The 16,667-nt window shown below is 42.5% G+C and overlaps 1 protein-coding gene across 1 annotated transcript in view; it reads left to right on the top strand.

Moving 5' to 3' along the window:
• Positions 1-15,583, top strand: part of ccbe1 (collagen and calcium binding EGF domains 1) — an 83,494-nt gene extending 67,911 nt beyond the window's left edge. The window contains exons 7-11 of the mRNA XM_063211353.1: positions 3,186-3,294; positions 4,399-4,538; positions 9,715-9,750; positions 12,412-12,447; positions 14,322-15,583. Of these exons, the coding sequence (XP_063067423.1) occupies positions 3,186-3,294; positions 4,399-4,538; positions 9,715-9,750; positions 12,412-12,447; positions 14,322-14,603 (603 nt within the window). The 3' untranslated portion in view covers positions 14,604-15,583. The remainder of the gene's footprint in view (positions 1-3,185; positions 3,295-4,398; positions 4,539-9,714; positions 9,751-12,411; positions 12,448-14,321) is intronic.
• Positions 15,584-16,667: the final 1,084 nt, after the last annotated feature.

Consider the following 16,667-nt stretch of genomic DNA (forward strand, 5'->3'; position numbering starts at 1 on the left):
GTGTGTGTGTGTGTGTGTGTGTGTGTGTGTGTGTGTGTGTGTGTGTGTGTGTGTGTGTGTGTGTTGTTGTGCCCAGGGCTATAGAGGCCCTGAATGGCCCCGTGCTACAGTGCACAAGCATGTGTGATGGGTTGAGCCCAGGGGGTTCTGAGTAATCGATATGTGTAGTGTAGGTTGTCTTGCCCTCTTTGAAGTGTGTGTGTGTGTGTGTGTGTGTGTGTGTGTGTGTGTGTGTGTGTGTGTGTGTGTGTGTGTGTGTGTGTGTGTGTGTGTGTGTGTGTGTGTGTGTGTGTGGCCTTATATGTGTGTGTGTGTGTGTGTGGCCTTATATGTGTGTGTGTGTGTTTGTGGCCTTGTGTGTGTGTGTGCAACATGATCTCCAAAAATTCTGTGCTCCTGAACACGGATGCTAAGGACACGAAATCCGTGTCCAGGAGCACGGATTTTGCCAAAATTCTGTGCTCCTGGACACGGAATTGTTTTCCGTGCTCCTGAACACGGAATTGTTTTCCGTGATGGACACACACAAGTGCTGTCTCTATACTTCCACAGCTCTATGTTTCCACAGTCTTGTGTTTTCTCAGGATTTTCCTCATTTCAAATATTTTTTCTCTAAACACGAACATTTCTGGTTAGGGTTAGGGATTGTTTTGGTCTGGGCACAGCTAGTATTCTTTCATTCATTATATGAATTTGATAGCCTATCAACCAACTGGAAAAGGTATTTCTCAAAAATATGTCTTTAATGACAGGTTAAGGTTAGGGAATGTTTTGGTCAGGGCACAACTGAAATTGCTATAGCATTATTTTGCTTAGGATTAGCATTTGGTATGTAGCCTATTTTCTAATGATAGAGTTAACACAGTGCTGTGGGAATATAGAAAGCACTTCCGTGTGCCCATCACGGAAAACAATTCCGTGTCCAGGAGCACGGAATTTTGGCAAAATCCGTGCTCCTGGACACGGATTTCGTGTCCTTAACATCCGTGTCCAGGAGCACAGAATTTTTGGAGATCAGGCTGGTGTGTGTGTGTGTGTGTGTGTGTGTGTGTGTGTGTGTGTGTGTGTGTGTGTGTGTGTGTGTGTGTGTGTGTGTGTGTGTGTGTGTGTGTGTGTGTGTGTGTGTGTGTGCTCGTGCACGTGCATGCATGTGTGTGTGTGTGTTGTGGAGATCCATACCGATGTGTGGCTGCATTATTCAGCAGGGATTTCCTGTTTTGTGACACTCTGTGCCGTCCACAGCTGCTTCGGCTTTCATATCCATTTACATAGCCCAGGTTGACCTCGCTGTTTTGTCTCGTGTGAAACTGGGTGGATGTTGGTTTTGGGGCACATTCTGTCTCTCTCTGTCTCTGTCTCCATCTGTCTGTCTGTCTGTCTGTCTGTCTCTCACTCTCTCTCTCTCTCTCTCTCACTCACTCACTCTCTCTCTCTCTCTCCCACTCACTCACTCACTCACTCTCTCTCTTTCTTTCTCTCTCTCTCTCTCTCTCTCTCTCTCTCTCTCTCTCTCTCTCTCTCTCTCTCTCTCTCTCTAAGTAATTAAAACTCTCATTTGGAATCTGTATATTTACTCTTCTGGTGTTCACACAGCATTGGCTTTGCTTCCGGTTGCCTTCTGACTTGCCTGCAAACCCTCAGACTTGTGAAAAGGTAGATTATTGGGAAGGGAGTAGTGATTGTCTGATTCATTTTAGGTGTTTAACAAGATTTTATACATTGATGCTAGGCAACATCACCAACAGATGCCACTCTTCCGCTGATATTAGGCAACACATCATAATCAGCAAAATTGAGATGGTAACAGCAGGAGGACGAACTTTTCACAATCGTCCCAGCAGGCAATTAGGAACCAATCATCACTACACACAGAGAAATGGAAGTACTACTCTGTGCCTAAGCTTTTTACACAACATTTTGCAAAACAGTTACGTACTTTTTAAGGTTCCATATGGTCTCATAAATTATCTATTCGGTTCCATTTTATCTGGAAAGATGTGTTTTGTATAATTTGGAGGTATAATTTTTAGAGATGTACAGGATCCAAGATCCGGTTCCAGATCCGGCAGGATACTATATCCGGATCAGGCAGGATCTTAAGCAGTGGATCCGGTATCCGGCAGTTACCTAAAAATCAGAATCTGGGGCATCTCTACTTTTTACGTAGCCTAGGCTTTTCAGTCAGTCTTTCACAACCCCAATCGCTGCATGGAGTGAAAGCCCTTTGGAAGCGGCCGTTGAAGGCAGTGTTCTAGCCTTGCTAGGACATGAAATGCCCTGTGATTGGATACTCTTTGATGAAGTTTTGGCAAAGGACGCGCTCAACTTCTTGGAAAAACGAAAGTCTTTGGGTGCGAGATAAAATGTATCAACTTAAGAAAGAAAAATCTGCACTCACAAACTGCGTCTCATTATTTATTTATATTGCACCATGTCCAAAAAGCAAACGCTTTTCGGCTATCAAGCCTTCATCTTTGATCAACTCTGCGGAGTATCCAATCACTGGGCGTGTCACTTCCTAGCAAGGCTAGAACACTGGGCATTGACAGAGCCAATGTTGCAGGTTTGCATCCCTTACCAACCATGGCTGAAGTGGCCTTGAGCAAGGCACACAACCCCACATTGCCAGTAACCAATACACTGTACATAATTGCAAGTCCCTTTGGAGAAAAGCTACGTGTAATGCAATATAAAGTTGTCTTCATCCATGCAGGGCTTTATGTCTCTGTATGCCACATGATAAATCCATGCTGCCCAACAATACAGAGATATTAAACCATATGGTACTGTGTATCTCTGTATGTCACTAGATAGCCATGCTGCCCAGCAATGTGGATATATTCATCCGTGCTGTAATTAATTACTCTGTATGTCACCAGATAGCCAATCTGCCCACCAATGTACATTACATTGCATTACACTTAGCTGATGCTTTTTATCCATAGTGACTTACAGATATTTACAGGGTATCAATTACAGTCCCTGGAGCAGTGTGGGGTTAGGTACCTTGCTCTAGCTCACTTCAACCATGGGTGGAGGTGTAGGAAGAGTCACAGGTGGGATTCAAACCTGCAACCATCTGATCTTTAATCCACCTACCTAACCACTAGGCCACTTAGGCTACCCAATGTAGATACAGCATGTTCATCCATGCTGCTGTGCTGTATGTCTCTGTATGTTACCAGATAGCCGTGCTGCCCAACAATGCGGGGATCACCAAGCAGATGACAAGTGAGAAGCGGCTGACGTCACATGCCTTCCTGCAGGGGCCCCCCGGCCCTCCAGGGCCCCCAGGTGAGCAACAAACACACCAGACAAACACTGTGCTGCTGATACAGGTGATGGAGAGCACAATGATCTACACCAGGCATCACCAGCATATACCTGTAGCAGCCCTCTGGTAGCCTTCAGTAGTCCATGGGTAGCCCTCAGACCCAGAATTAAGGTTGTGGATCTCTTGCCTTAACATTGTCAGGCTGCAGTTCGCCATAGAGAGTTTTTTGCACACTTCAATTTGAATGCCGGGTGAGCCACAGACATGGGTAACAGGTGCCAACTAGCAGAGTTTGACATTAGAACATGAGTAAACCTCCCTCCCAAACCCTTTTGTGTTACTCTGAGAACATTGGCCATGTTTGAGGGTTTTACTTGGAAAGCCATGGACTATTATCTTACTCAAACAACAATGATACAAGGATGTTTATTTTTCACAGAGATACTGTTAAGTATTAAATGAAGTATGACATTCAGTGAAATAGCAGTTGCTCAGACACGAGATCACATCCTGAGATGATTCTGTTAAAACTGTGATAACCTCATGTCTGGACTGAGACTGTAGGATTGGGTTGCCTGTGGCGTGGTGTTTTGTCAAGTCAAATTAGACTCAAGTGGTGTCTTTTAGTCACGTAGCTTTCTCATCTGATCTGATACAGAATTCTAAAATGTACCAAAACATGTTTCTACAGCTGTGAAGAAGGCTGTGTACTACTGGGAAACTATCAAGCCACAGTAATCGCCTCTTTGTCTTTATTAGACAAAGGTGAAAACTCTACACAGGTAGTCAGAGAAGACCTCTGTGCCAAAAGGAGTTGTTTGCTTTCTGAGGGGAACACATATACACTCTCTTTATTTCTCGGTTCATATCCCTCGATTTCAGATTCCTATCCCTCCAAACCTCTCTCTTGTGTTATTGCCCTGTAGTTACTACAGTAGACTACAGTAGTTCTCACAATCTCCAATTCATGGCGGGCTACATGTGCCTTTCAAATCGATTTCTTGATACTAGATTTCTGATTCCTACCAAATATTGTATATTCTTACCAAATATTCCACTACTCTAGAATCTGTGATTCTTACAGTGTCTGTCGCTCCGCTGATGATTCCATCCCCTCTCCATAGGATCTCCAGGACAACAGGGTTCATCTGGACCACCAGGGATGGTGGGGCCCCCAGGAGCTCCAGGGCCCCGGGGCATGATGGGACCAATGGGGCCCTCTCCGGATCTCTCCCACATCAAGCAGGGCCGCAGGGGGTCGATGGTGAGAGAGAGAGAGAGAGAGAGAGAGAGAGAGAGAGAGAGAGAGAGAGAGAGAGAGAGAGAGAGAGCTGCTTCTCATGGGCTCTCAGATAAGAAGCCAGCCAGCAATAGAGCTGTAATAACACACTCATGCACACACACACACACACACACACACACACACACACACACACACACACACACACACACACACACACACACACACACACACACACACACACACACACACACACTGTCCAAAGTAAGCTGGGCGATATCCCAAGTGAATATTACATGTTTACCTTAAACAGTTAATCACTTCATACACAACAGAATAGTTTTCGTTTCGCAAATTAAGAAAATGAATCCAATTTCTGAGATCCATTAACACTGTGATAACATCTGGTTGTGCCAGTGTTTTCATTCATGTTTTTCCCTTGTGTATTATCTCTGAAAACTCATTTTCTAATGACAGAGTGGAACTTGGTTTGAAAGCAAACATGGCAGATGTGGAAAGTGCAGGCGCACACTTGAGGACAGAATAGAACACTGAAAAGATAGTAGAACTCTGTTGCAATGATTCACACTAGTGATTGGTGAAGTAAATGAGAGTTTGTTTTGAAAAATCATACCAAGTGAAAAAAGGTTTTTTGTATATTATTTAAAATGAATAATGACTTTCAAATTGAAATTGAATGATGGAAATGAAAATTATTAACCTATAGCCTACAGTTTCTTCTCTGCACAGTATATTATACACATTGTTTTGTTCCATCATTCAGAAATATCTTATCAGAATCAGATAGATAAGTAGTGTCATGTTTATGGAAAAGAGGATGTTTACAGGATCACAAGAATATTAACAGTGACAGTTTTGATTGGGAAATATTAAATTGGACTCGATTCAGGCTAAGGGTGTAGATAAAGAGTGTCAAGTTTTCAACATGAATTAAATTGAAATTGATGTGATTTGTGGATTAGCTGTGTTGCCACCCAACACGTCATGTCACAGGGGTTGGCGACAACACAACATAGTAACAGACAGCCAACAAAAGAGATAAGTAAATCAAAATGAATTGCGCTCAAGCTGAAGTGTACTTGTGACTATCTGCTTGACATTACCCAATAAGGATGCAAATGCCTTGTTTTCTAAAACTTTGTCAGATCCAGTCCTCCTCCTCCTCCTGTCTTAAGCAGACCTCCTCTGTGATGACCAAAACTATCGCTTCGAGGAGAAAAGGGGGACAAATGGGAAATGGGGGACAAATGGGAAAAGCAGGACACATGCAAAGGATTTAATTAATGGAATAAAGCAATAAGCAGTGTGCAAACCCTCACCCTTTTCTCCTCAAGTTTTTGACATCTGCTGAAGTTTCCCTCTTGGATGTCCTCCTTGTTGCCCTCCACTACACTTCAAAACTATTGTTTTACCATACCAATAAATAATGTATATAAATATGTTAAAATAATTGACCATTGCTAAATAATGTATTCATGCCACTTGTGGCTTCTGCAGATAAATATATAGAGTATACTGTAAATGGAGTCATACACTGCTGTGATATCAGTGCCCGGCGATGTGAGCAGTGTGCAGGGACCGTACTATGCTCAGCAAATGCTAGCATTACTAATAGGCTACTTGTTCCATACTAACCTGCAATGCTTCAGTCACAAGTGTATTACACTTGCTGCCAAGTCCTGTACGTGCTCATACTGTCTGAACTAACTAACAGATAGTTGAGAAATGCTTGTGGACATTGCAAAGCTGAAAGGTGAATACATTACAGCGCACATAATATTGTTTTTGGCCCAACCCTCCTGAACTGTAGCCCGTTTAACTTCTCTCAAAAATTTGGCTTCTTCGCCCCTCTCAGGCACTGGTGTTTAACACACAAGTCTGATGTGTCACTGATGGAAAATGCTTTGTCATCCTATAAGTCGAGTGATTTAGAGGCAATGTTATTATGCCAAAACATTTCTGTCAACAACTTCCAGTTACACACTGCATTCATGTGAAACCTCCAGAGCCTAATTCCTGCTGGAGGAAGTCTATTTGAAACATTCGTACAATGGCGCAATGAGACGTGATATGGCTAAAAAAAAAAAACAAGTCGAGTCAGCTTTTTATTTTGCCAATAATAGCATGTAGTTTGTTTTCTGCGCCATAGAAAAGCCGATTGTGTTCTCCTGTGGTAAACTGTTAAGGGTATTGAATGGCGGAAAGGATTGTTTCAGAATTGTGCAATGCAGGTTGTGATACTACAGTATTTTTGGCCGATAACACTTGAACACAACATTTCCTTGCAGAAGTGGACAAGACATACCTGTATTTTTTGTTCTATTCTCACAATGTACTTACTGTAGGACAGATAGGTATATAGTAGAGATATTGTCTCTCCCCAACCTTCCCATTAAAGGTTAAGTTCAACAGTTTATGATCAAATGTACTGGCTAGCCATGGCCTTATGGTTAGGGAGGGGTGTTAAAACCAAAGGCTTGCAGGTTTGAATCCCCACCATTACCTCTTCCTACACCTCCACCCATGGCTGAAGTGCCCTTGAGCAAGGCACCTAACCCCACATTGCTCCTGGGACTGTATCCAATACCCTGTGAAATACGTAATTGTAAGTCGCTTTGGATAAAAGCGCCAGCTAAGTGTTATGTAATGTCATGGAAAAGAATCGTTGAAATGTGGACACTGAACTTCCCCTTTAAAATCTGTTGTTTCTGAACCAGATGCGGCAATGTGTGCAGTGAGAAACCCTTTCCACTGTACCTGTCCTCCAACTGCTTTGGGTAATGGTGAACCTGTTTCCTGCATTACTTCTCTGCCATTCCCTTTGTTTTGTCTACATTGAGAGACAAATTATCAGTGAAACACCTGGTGTTCCACTTTTCCTCTTCATTGCCTTTTTTGTATCCACTGATGAGACCCGCAATGGTGAAATCATTCAGTCAACTTCATTATGAGATTAGATTCAAACTTGGCTCTGCAGGCAGGGGTGAGATAAGCAGTATGAACAGCAGTAGACAACCCTGTGGGACTCCATAGTTTAGGCTAATGATGCCAGACACTGGGTCTTTCTCAAAATGCAAGGCCAGTGTCCTTCCAAGTGTATCAGCCTAATTAGTCACGCCCAGTGATTGGATACTTTTTGGTGAACTCTACAGAATATCCAATCACTGGGTATGACTAATAAAGGGTATCCAATCACTGGGCGTGACTAATTAGGCTGGTACACTTGGAAGGACACTGGCCTTGCATTTGAGAAAGACCCACTGTCTCTGCCAATACAGTGTGCACTGATGGACGTGTTTTGGTCAAAAAATCCAGCATTATGATACCCATATGAAAAATATGATACCCATAGCTGTAGATGTAGCTGCCACTGGCAGAAAGAAGAATTTGGAAGTGTGTATGTCCTTGATTGGTTTACAGTAGTTCAAGATGGTTATAAACTCGACCTGTAGTAAGACCCAACAGAGAGAGTTTTCTCTCCAGTGTGGGGATCGGAATGTGGAACACAAGGGGTCCTTATTACAAAGTGTTACCGAACACTTTCATGCAAATGGTATTGCAGGCGTTCCTGTTCACTATTTGCTGCAAAAAGCGCAACTGCTTTATATCATAACAACATTGATATGACATCTCCAAGAGTCTCTAACAGATTAAGATATAGTGATTAACATTTTATTGACATTTAAGATTATAACTGAAAGTAGAGAAGTAGAGTAGAGTATAGTTAAGTAGAGTAGAGTAGAGTAGAAACGGGTTAATGCTCAGTTGCTAAACTCATAGATATTCATGGCGTATAATATGTGTGCCTTTTTCTGTATTGTGTAGAATATGTTGTCCCTCTGTGGGAAACGGTGCCATAATCAGAGTGGTTAATGTGGCATGCAGACTTTACTGGAGGGATGATGTGAAAGAGGAATTTGATGACAGCTCAAACCATTCTGTCATGACAGGAGTCTACACTAAAGCATGCAATTGCATCAAGCATGTCACTGCCAGCCAAATTGGCATTGGGAAAATGGTGATTGTTTTAAAGCTCACAGAGACAACAGCCTGGCTCTTTTAGTTGTTAAGGCTTTCAACGTATGTTTGTCTCCCAACACAGTTCCATAGAACACGTCCTACTCTGTTATCTATGACTCCGGCTTTATGCAGATCAACTCTGCATAGGGTTTGTTCCAGATGTCAGCCTAGGTTAGGGTCAGGAGGGAGATTGTTGAGAGGTGTGTTGTAAGGGGTGTGTGAGGGGTTTTACTGGTGTATAGTGACAAACTACGAATGAAGCAAAGAAATGTATTTTGTCAGGAAGGCCTGCATCAAAATAAATGCTGTGAGTTTCTTCCCTGTTGTCAGTTAAGGCCTGGATACCTTAGCATATGTATTTGAACTAGTGGTGGTTGTGTGTGTGTGTGTGTGTGTGTGTGTGTGAGAGAGAGAGAGAGAGAGAGAGAGAGAGAGAGAGAGAGAGAGAGAGAGAGAGAGAGAGAGAGAGAGAGAGAGAGAGAGAGAGAGAGAGAATGTGTCTGTGTGTGACTGAGAGTGGCTAAGTGAGTAAGTCAGTGAGTGTGCGTCCTTTCACTTGGTAGTTCTAAACAATTTATTATAGAACAATATGAATAATGCAATTCCCTGCTGTCCGAAAGTATTCACAGCCAATGCTACCTATAAAACAATGTGCACAGAGCCAAAATCAGAAACTAAGCCCTAGTCCATGTTTGTAATATAGCAATATGTAGACAATCCCCTGCAATAGCTGGCGGACTCAAAACATAATGCGTAATGGAAAGACTTGTAGGTATTACAGGGGATTGAGTAGTACATATTTCGCTGTTCTAAATATATAGAGGTTTGATATGGAGTCAGGTTTTGGCAACGTGTCTATTGGTTACAGTGAACCCCAGTTCTGAACACATTCCCATAGAAATTGCTCTGTGTCACACTGTATAGCCTGATCATAAATCCAGCCCAGCCAAATGTGTATTGTTTTAATGGAAGTGTTTATGTGGCTTTGCCCAAGCCACAGCTCATTTTCCAAGAGCAAAATCCTTATTCCCAAAAGAAACTGTTTTCACACAATTGATAGGGTTTGTTTCAGTTTGTGTAATATTGCTATTGTTGTTTTTGTTTGTAAACAGCTGGTGTTGTTTTTTTTCATTTATTTGCTTTTATTTGTAATCTACAGGGTCCCCCTGGTGCCCCTGGAAGAGATGGCATGAAGGTACGTTTTTTTGGTCTTTTTTTCTTTCTTTCTCCTTTCTCCTTTCTGCTGTCTTCCTCTCCTCACTGCCATCGCTGATCCTCCTGTTTCTACTCAGTTCCAGACCGTACTGTTGCCAGGGGTTATTTTTTCCCTCCTTGGAATGTAAATATTTTGAAATGTCGGATGAAGATGTTTAAAATCAATTCTATCCTTTTCATAATGAAATGAAGTCTTACGGGGGGAAAATCGAGTCAAGGAAGGAGGCAGCACCAAAACAAAATGCCAAATCCTTTCAAAATACTCCTTTCGAAGAACTAGCAGCAATATAAACATTTGTTGAGAATCTCAAAGCAAAACTGATGTGCATGTCATAGTGCTGGTTTTCCATGGCCCTCCAACAATTTAGCAATAACGGTCTCAACTTGCAAAATGTTGTAATTTTCTGCATGAATACATGACAAGTCAAGTTATGCCTCAACATATTCTTATTTTTATTCTGCGTGAGAGTACACACTTGGGAAATACATAGTTACTATAGCTACCTCATCTGTGTCTTTGACATGACAAGGCCAAACATGTAGCAGGTGTAGCAGGGGGAATTTATCAAGATATTCTCAATCAATCATTCTCAAGATCATTTCAGCACTGACATCAACAACAGAATCTGTTCTGAATTACAATAAATCATGGATTTTATACAGCATTTTCACACTAGACACATTGGATTTTTTAAAAGCATTGTTTCATAAGCACTATCTATCTTCTGTTTCCGGGCACATGCTGCAAACTTCAAAACTTTTTTACTCCCAGTCAGTTTTTAGATCAACCCTGTTAGACCCGGCCCTTGTTATAAATGAGCTGTTACCAGAATGGCAATGACCAAGTCGTAACATGTTAGCAAAGGCCCTGTGTACTGTCATAGTGGTGTAGTACTATGCTGCCCTACAATTTCAGAACGCAGTATAATTCAAAATGGCAAACTGAGAAAAAAGGCTTTAAAGTTTCCTTTCTGGCCACGTGACTGTGTTGGAGGTAAAGTGGTGATGACACTTCCATATAATACTTTTTTATGGTGGAAATTTATGCACACAAGAAAAAAGCAAAAACAACAACATCCTCATTACTTTTTAGCTGAAAAATCATTATACTGCGTTCTGTTGTGCTATTACTGTCTACACCAAAACCACGGTGTCAATGGAGAAGTGCAGTATAATTCGCATTATACTGCGTTCTTGGCTAGTACGACGTAACCTCCTAAAACCAAAAAGCGCAGTATAATCAGTTTTTATCGTTTTTTTCCGAAACGGGACCAAGTTGGACCAAAACATTTTAACACAAGAAAAAGAAGGTATTTTAACGCCAATTTCCGGTCTAAACCCATTTTCGACCATTTTCAAGATACTGCGTTCTGATATTGTAGGGCAGTATGGTAGTGAAGGCTTTTCAGTGACTTTTACGGTGTTCCACTGGTCAAATGGTGTGCATTAAGGGGCTATGAAATGCCTTATTCCAAGCAGGGGAAGGCTTGCAATAGACCACATCTTCACTTTGCTCTTGATCCCCAACCACAGAGCTTCTCCCCCAAAGGAAATGCAAGGGGCGATATGAATGAAGAGTTTTAAAAACAATGTTCCTACAGCTCTCTTATGTGCTGTTCTGAAGAGCAAACAATGAGCTTTCTTACTTAAACCTTGTTATTAAGAGCATTTTACATTTCATGTAGTTCCCACCTTTATATAGCCTGGTCCTGCCCTGCTGTGGTTGTGGTATGCCTGAAGCGTTTGTGTGAATGAGCCCCACTATTATGAAGCACCCCATTCCCACCTCCCACCCACCCCACGTTTCCCACTCTTCTTGGCTACAAATCAAAGCCATCTGCCTGTGGGTGACCCTCACCTTAGCGTAATCCCTGCAGGTCAGGCCAGCGTCTCTTCCTAGCCTAACACTGTGCCTCCTCTCCTCGCATCATTCGTCATCTTCACAGCATGGGCCAAGTATGGTCAGCCTAAAGACAGAGGCTGCTAACTTCCAGAGGTGAAGATATGAGTTTAAACTTCAGTCCAAAAGAGGCACCTCGTGTGTGTCTGTGCAATTCACCTTATTCCGGCCCGCCCATTTCAACATTGTCGTACTGTCACAGAATTTCCGGCCTGCTAGTTCCATTTAGGCTATGTTCTGAATGAATTGAAAAATAGTTTTTGCGCCTCCCTAAGGTGGATTAACACAGATCATTTCACTCCATAGCTGACCTGACATGGTTTCAACTTTGTAATATGCCTTTTTAACATATTTACATTATTTTCTTAACAAATACGATTCTGTCCCATTTCTATGTTGAATTCTACGTTGTGCATCCTCACCTCTGGTGACTGTCTCACCGGTCACACAAGTGCACCACAGTACACTGATGATCTCCATCTAATCCAACGCAGACAGCGTGACAGCTGTTATGGTAGCTGTTGTAAACTGTCTATTTGCAGAAGAGGTCAAATGTAAGGAGGATACGCTCCATGTATGTTGACTTGTGGCTGATGGGGGAAGGACGGAGAGAGGCAGAGAGAGAGAGAGAGAGAGAGAGAGAGAGAGAGAGAGAGAGAGAGAGAGATGGTTGGTGTTTAATGATGTGCTGTGCTGTGCTGCCTGGTGCCTCTAACACTAATATTTGTTTGGATCCTCCAGGGGGAGAGAGGGGCTCCTGGCCTTTCCGGACCTCCAGTAAGAACCTCTTCATATTGCCACTTTTTCACACACCCGCCGTCTATCTGTTTGTGTCTCTTCTCTCCATCACCCTCTCTTGGCCTCTCTCTCGCCCTCTATTGCTCTATTCATATGTCTCTCTATCTCAGTCTCCATGTCTATATCTATATATCTGTCGCTGTCTCTGCTTCTCTCTCTCTCTCTCTGCTTCTCTCTCTCTCTCTCTCTCTCTCTCTCTCTCTCTCTCTCTCTCTCTCTCTGCTTCTCTCTCTCTCTCTCTCTCTCTCTCTCTCTCTCTCTCTCTCTCTCTCTGTATTATTTGTCCTTCAATCTGAGACACACACATCACATTACTGCATATCAGACAGTACATATCACATGTATTCATTTTCTAACTCGTTAACGGTGAACACTCAAGATACTTTTCTCTGAGACAGTGCTGACATGTTTGTATGTAATGGCAGTGGTAATGAAGACTGCACTGTATGACATGGCACATCATGAAGTGAGATGTAGTGTTTGTAGTTTCGGACTTTGGCCAGACACACCGGTCTGTCTCCTCAACCACAGCCCCCCGCTGTGCAGCATCACCTCCCCATCCCTCTCTCTCTCTCTCTCTCTCTCTCTCTCTCTCTCTCTCTCTCTCTCTCTCTCTCTCTCTCTCTCTCTCTCTCTCTCTCTCTCTCTCTCTCTCTCTCTCTCTCTTTCTCTGTGTCAGCTGGTCCAGCGTCTGGTCCGGGCCACAGACAGTGCTAACAATAACCATGAACACATACCAGAGCCGAGACCTCACCTGCCCCTGAGACACACACACACACACACACACACACACACACACACACACACACACACACACACACACACACACACACACACACACACACACACACACACACACACACACACACACACACACACACTTTCCCAAACTTTCTCACACACATCAATTTGGCTATATTCATTGAGTATGTTTTGCATTTTGCTTGACAGTACATCTAAGAGCAGGCAGGATAGTGTTGAGAGGAGGGATTTGATGCGGTGAATACTCGGCCCCCAGGGGTCATTTTCTCGCCTGGGTATGAGACAGATGAAGACAGAGAGGACAAGGATGCTTGTACTTATAAAAAAAAACCTCTTTGAGCCTGTAAGCAGGCCTGCCGACAGACGGGGACAAACAGGTATGTTGTCCCGGGCCCAGAGAGTCAGGGGGCCCCAGAATTGGGTCCCCATTACATTGTATGTATTGGGTAGGAGGCCCTTTCAGATGACTTAATCCTGGGCCCAGCAAAAGCTGCCAGTGGCCCTGCCTGTAAAGATGAGTGGCTCCAGAAAGTAACAGGCCTTTCCATCATGCATTCCCTCTCTCAGTGGGCTTACTTACATACAGTAATGCAGGTGATTACTCTAATGGACATACGTATCTAATGAGTTGATCATCAATTATAATCAAGTCGTTCACGAAATGTGAGGGGAGGCAGAGGGGTGAGGAAGTTGCTTCAGTGGGTTATCAAGTAGACATCAGGTGTTCATCAAGATCCAAAATCAACATGTACACAACATACCCTTGAACATGCATCTAACCCCACATTACTCCAAGACGATAACCAATACTCTGTACATGAACATAAACATAAAATCATAAATTGTAAGTCACTGGATAAAAGTGTCAGTTAAGTGTAATGTAATGTATTGTAATGGCCATGTTTATGAGGGTGCATGTAGAAGCAGTCTGCACACTTTGCCGTTTCAATGCATTTTGGTTAGAATTTTCTAACCAGAATGCATCGTAATTTCGCATTGCGCATGCGCGCTGCACAGACTGCGCAGAAATGCGCCGTCACAAACGCAGCCAATGTAATGCTTTTACTCATGGGACCCTATGTTGTGTCCAGGGTCCTCCGGGTTCGTTTGATTTCCTGCTTCTCCTCATGGCCGACATCCGTAACGACATCGCGGAGCTCCAGAGCAAAGTGTTCGGCCGTCCCATGCTCTCCCCCGGAGAGGACTTCCCTCCCCAGGACACACAGGACACACAGGACCCCTGGAGGGACAGCAGCAATATGGACATGCAGGACATAGGATCCGGAGAAGACTACAAATCCCTACCTGCCCCCAAGAGCAACAGGAAGAGGAAACAGTCTCGCATTCTAAATGATCCTGATTGGACGGTTTGAAAATCACCCTATGGGTGGTGATTGGAAGTGAACTGATTGTGAAATTATTATTAGAAATAGTCAATTGGTGTGTTGTAAATATAAGAGTGTTTTGTTATTTAACTATACACTGTATATTCTCAAAATGGAAGAATGTATTTCTTTTTTTGAAAAATCTATTTTTGTAAGATTAATATGTGTATATTGTTCATATTTTTATCACTTAATTTTTTCCATACCCTGATTTATCAAGTGTTATTCAAAGTTGTGTTTTTTATGTGCATGATTTTGTATTGATCACTGAAAGAACCGAAAGATGTTTTCACCTCATCTCATACAGTGCTCGGATTTGTTCATAATTGCTCTGTGAAACACCTACTACTACTGCTACTATTGTTTTCAAGAGCCTCTGTAGGCAGCAAAATATCTTCATCCTCCTCTCCCTCCCACCCCCACCCATTTTCTTTTAGTTTCACTGATCTTTTTAGCCAGTCTGGCACCACCTTGTTAGCCTGATTTCTACCAGACCTCTGTGTGTGAGTGTGTGTGTGTGTAGATCTGGAGCCCCCTGGTGGCGCTCCAACACACATGGACGTCTGGGAGACTAGCAGAATTCCATTTCTCCAGTCAAAAAATAATCAGAGCATTTATTGCTTCCATACCATTGGCAGCTCGCATTGAGGAGTCACAGGACATAGACTATATTGGCGCTTTAGAGATCAACAGAAAACTTTTTTGAAGGAATTTGTCGATATTGAAGTAACAAATGCTCAGATTATTTTTTGACTGAAGAAATGGAATCCTGCTTCAGCCTCCCAGACATAGTAGTGAAGCTCGCGAAGGCAAGAACTAGGCAAACACCTTGTGCTCCCATTCAGTTTCATTTCAGGCAAAGTGAAATAAAACTGTCTGAGAAAGATTCACCTCCTTCCCTCTGAGATGATCACACTACACCCTAAACACAAAACTGGAAGTTGGTTATCGGATACCATAAAATATTATTAAATAAAATGTGTACGAATCATGCTTGGGGTTCTGTTTCATATACAATGCCTGACCATGATCAAGTTCTAGTTGTATGTGTGCCCTGTAATCTTTACTGTTCTCTGACATTTACTGTTTCTCATACACTAGTCATACACTAGTCATACTCATACACCACTGTGAAAACGTTAACCAGGAATCATAACATGTCTGATGGCGGTCACATTGCCACCTCACTTTGCACTGTGAACATTGTAAGTTAAAGCAAAAAAAAAAACATATAGCCAATTTCCTCACTCGTGCTGAGTTGAAGCTGTTCAACTGATCTGTTTAACACATGTGCAGGACTAAAGGTTAATGTGGATTTTTACGGCTATCTAGACTCCTGGGCTTTGGGGAATGAGAGGTGAGGCCACTTTGAACTTTTGAAGCTAGACCTACTGGTACTTGTCAGGTGGTCTTTGTTTACAGTTAAAAATGTCTGATGACTATACACACAGAAATGTTGAAGTATGCTCCATGCTTTAGAGTAAATATGAATGAACATGTGTTTTATAAATTAATATTCTATTCTATATATTATCTTGTGGGGTACAGCTTAAAGGTAGGACGAATATGTTTTTAGTGTTTAGTTGGCATATTGCTTCCCTCTTGTGCTGACCTGTTCATATCATCATATTTATTATGTGACATACCTTGAAGCATCTCTGAGGTCAATAACTACAATTGAGTTATTCCAATGAAATCCCTACATTTTTACATTGTTTTGTACATGCAATATATTGCATGAAACCTGTGTGCAAATGGTGACGTTTATCTGCACCCTTGCAATTTGCTGTATGACCACAAGATGGCAGTGTATGCAAACCATTTAAGCTTCTGTTTCCTCCCAACATGTGGTGTGCATTCCAATCTGTGGACTTCCGTCCTCCCTTGCTCACTTGCCTGCTTGTGACCTCATGATGATGTCACTGGCGACACAAAATTAATTCAATATCTTGCAAAAGCACAATTCTAATGTCATTTTCTCATTTGCAATTGGGATGGTGAATGAAAAATAGTCCCCCAAAAATTGTTCTGGCTAGGCTGACACGTGGGAAA

The sequence above is a fragment of the Engraulis encrasicolus genome, chromosome 11 (genome assembly GCF_034702125.1).
Source record: "Engraulis encrasicolus isolate BLACKSEA-1 chromosome 11, IST_EnEncr_1.0, whole genome shotgun sequence".
In the NCBI taxonomy this organism is placed as follows: domain Eukaryota; kingdom Metazoa; phylum Chordata; class Actinopteri; order Clupeiformes; family Engraulidae; genus Engraulis; species Engraulis encrasicolus.